Raw genomic sequence first — 3,445 nt, forward strand, 5'->3', positions numbered from 1 at the left:
GAAAAGATGAACTTATGATTTTCTTTTCAGTTTTCATCTGACATAACATTGTTTAGAGTTGAACAGGGCACATAAATATCAAGACAAATAAATGGTAGGCATGCTTCTTACTTGTTTAATCAAAGAACACTATCATATTAAATTAACTCTACTAACCGCATAATATAATACATATAAGTAGTTAGCAGGCAATTGTATGTGCATGGCACGTATACAAAACAAGTAGCCAGGAAGAAAAGAAAATTGAATGAATAAGTACCTGTTTGACGAGTGCGAGGCCTTGTACAAGTTTTATCAAGAATCTAAAGGGGTCCTTTATATAGGCACATAAAACCCTAATTATAATTAGGATATAATATAATCTCCTTCTAATAATTTACAAGCTCTCCAAGTAAATTCCAAAAATAAAGTATTTGACCCATACAAATACCTAAATTAAAAAGATTTTGATTTTCTAATTTATTCTTACACTTATTTCCATAAATAACAAATCTTTTCCTAACTCAAATAACTTGCACATAAAGTTTCTGAAATATTCTAAATAAATATTTATCTAAATGAAATTAATATCTAATATTTAATAGATAAATTTTAAAAAAAAAATTACGGATTTTACTTTCTTCCCTCCTTAAAAAAAATTTGGTCCCCAAATTCACAACAATTAAATTAAATTAAATAAGTCACCAAAAGAGAAAAAAAATCTTACCTTAATTACGATAGTTGTCATTTCCTGTGAGCTGAAATACACGTCATTTGCCCATCTGGTTATCTGCCTCCTTTCTTGGTTGCGGTGGCGGGTTGTGCGGGCAATTCGAAATCTTGTGTCCTACTTCTCCGCAATGAAAACAAGCACCTGTATTCCAACGGCAGACCTTGTTCGGATGATTCTTGCCGCACCTCGTACACCTCTCACGATCACCTTGACCTCCGATGTTATCGTACACGTATGGCTTCTTGAGTGGTCCCCCTTGAAAAGATTGCCCACCAGTTTGAGTGAACCGCCTCTTATTCCAGCTGCCAGACGCCTTTTCAGATTCTGCCAAGCCCCTTTCGATCACTAACGCCTTGTTGAGGACAACCTCGTATGTCTGAAGTTCAAAAGACGCCACAGAGTTCCTGATGTCGCTTCGAAGTCCCTCTTCCAATCTTCGTGCTCGACTGCTCTCATCTGCTACTAAGGTCGACGCGTATTTCGCAAGCTTTGCAAATTCTGCTTCGTATTGAATGACGGTTCTATCCCCTTGTTGAAGGCGAATGAAGTCCCTCTCTTTCTGCAGACGAATTGTTCTAGGAAAGTACTTGTCCTCTAAAGCCTTCTTGAACTTTGCCCAAGTGTACGGTTCAAGATTTTCTTCAAGATTCGATGTTGTATCGTTCTTCCTCTTTTCCATGAGCCACCAGTCGTAAGCGCTTCCTTGCAATTGGTACACAGCTAAGGTCACCTTCTGCTGCTCATTGCTCCCTAGAAGTCCGAAAGCTTTTTCATCTCTTGGATCCACATCTCAACTACTGCCAGATCAGTTGCTCCATCAAAAGTTGGTGGGTTCAAACGCTTGAATTGAGAGACGATGTTGGGCTTCGGTTGCTGATTCACAAGTACAGCTAGAGTTTCAGCCAGCTGGTCAAAGACGTTTCCTCCTTCATCATTGTTGCCCTGATTTTCATTGTTGTTCTGATTTTCGTTGTTGTTCTGATTATCTCCATCCATCTTTTCTAGAACACACAAAATAAATTCTAAACTTATAGTCAATAATCACAAAAACACAAAAGTCAAACATATTAAATAATCAAACAAATAAATGCCCTAAATCCAAAATAATTTTATAAGACCTATACGATAGTCTAAAGGATCACATCCTAGGGAATGTACTAGTCCCATACCTAATACACTCCGAAGGACAGCCTGCTCTTGATACCAACTGTAACGACCCGCACTTCCGAACCATTAACTCTAAAATCGAAACTAAAAGCAAAATATATCCTTACTCGATAATTCTAATATATCACGAAATTCAAAGCAGCGGTCAAGCTCAATAATCAAAATCATAAAAATAGAGACGCATCTCCACAAATCCGATATTATTTGTCTACACAGATAATTAAAATTATTTTCTAAAAAGAAAGCCTTTATTCTAATTCAAATAGTACGAAACGAAGCAGCACAGATCTCCACATAATTTTCATTCATTATTCTCAATATGCTCCAAATTCCAAGCCTGAAATATTAAAAGGAGTGAGCTAGACAGCTCAGCAAGTACAAATTGACTATCTCTTAAACAGAAAAACAATGGGTGTTTTAATAAAACGATTTTTCTCAAACAATAATAATTTTGTAAAACAATTTGTAAAGTAGATCCAACCCAAAGTTTTATATTTTAAAATTCAGAATTTAAAACAGAACAGAGCAGATTTTATAACAGATCAGAACAAAGTAAAACAGAACAAAACGATAATTCTAATAAATACCACAGTCTTGATCTACGGCCACACTTTTCCAGTAGCCGGCATCTTATTGTTATTCTTATTCTTTATACCATACTTTGCCAGTGGTCGACATCTAAAGTTCAATAATTACGCGCCCTTAATAGGTATCTAAAGTTGCACACTCGTGCGCCTACAAAGGGTATCTAAGGCTAGTTCCGGAACTATAGCGTAAATTACGAACGGGTTCGAAAACGTAGAGACTCGGTTCTAAAATTCACAAATACTTATATCTTATAATTTCGAAATCAAAATTCTTATATCTTATATGAAATCAAAAACAGAATTTAAAAATCTTTTTCGAAAATTAAAAGCAAGTCAAAAGTACTTACCTCGAAGTCGACACTAAAAATCCGAAATTAAAACACGAACAAATCCTAAAATTTAATAAGCAGAACATAATTAATTAATTATTCGATAAACAGATTCTAAACATAGATCACAAGGAGATGCATATATTAAATCGGACAAAAGGAGTGAACAAGGACCATCTATAATGCTTTATACAAAAAATTCAAACAGCAAAGCCATAGTGATAAACATTATTTAAATAATTAGTAGACAAAAAGTCATCTGATTCATTTAAATATTGGCTAACAATTTAAGCAATTTCTATCTCATGCATGAGGTAGTCAAATGGGCTTTAAAGCCCACTAAGCACTCGACTAAACACAGGTTTGTAAAGCAGCACATTTACTTTATTTCCTGAACAAGTAATCATGTACACAGTGCATGCAAATATACAATTTTAAATTCAACAGAATTGTGCACGTCACCTGTTCCAAAAACCATATCACAGGACACACTAAATTCAAGCCAGAATTATCCTACTCACATAATCTTTTACATATATTTTAATATTAAAATAATTGGCAAATTACACATAATTTGTAATTTGACTCAAATCATAATTTTTAAGAAGTAAAGCATGTTTAAAAGAATAAGCATATAAATATTTATGTAC

The 3,445-nt window shown here is 34.3% G+C and overlaps 1 protein-coding gene across 1 annotated transcript; it reads right to left on the bottom strand.

Annotated features, from left to right (window-relative positions):
• Positions 1–749: 749 nt before the first annotated feature.
• LOC141685378 (uncharacterized) lies at positions 750–1,391 on the bottom strand. The gene has a single exon (XM_074490483.1). The coding sequence runs from the start codon at positions 1,389–1,391 to the stop codon at positions 750–752; it is 642 nt and encodes a 213-aa protein (XP_074346584.1).
• Between the last annotated feature and the right edge of the window lie 2,054 nt (positions 1,392–3,445).

This window comes from Apium graveolens, chromosome 9 (genome assembly GCF_009905375.1).
Source record: "Apium graveolens cultivar Ventura chromosome 9, ASM990537v1, whole genome shotgun sequence".
Lineage (NCBI taxonomy): Eukaryota > Viridiplantae > Streptophyta > Magnoliopsida > Apiales > Apiaceae > Apium > Apium graveolens.

Excerpts from the sequence above, each read along its gene's own strand:
- LOC141685378 (XM_074490483.1), bottom strand. The coding sequence starts at position 1,391 with ATGGAAAAGAGGAAGAACGATACAACATCGAATCTTGAAGAAAATCTT.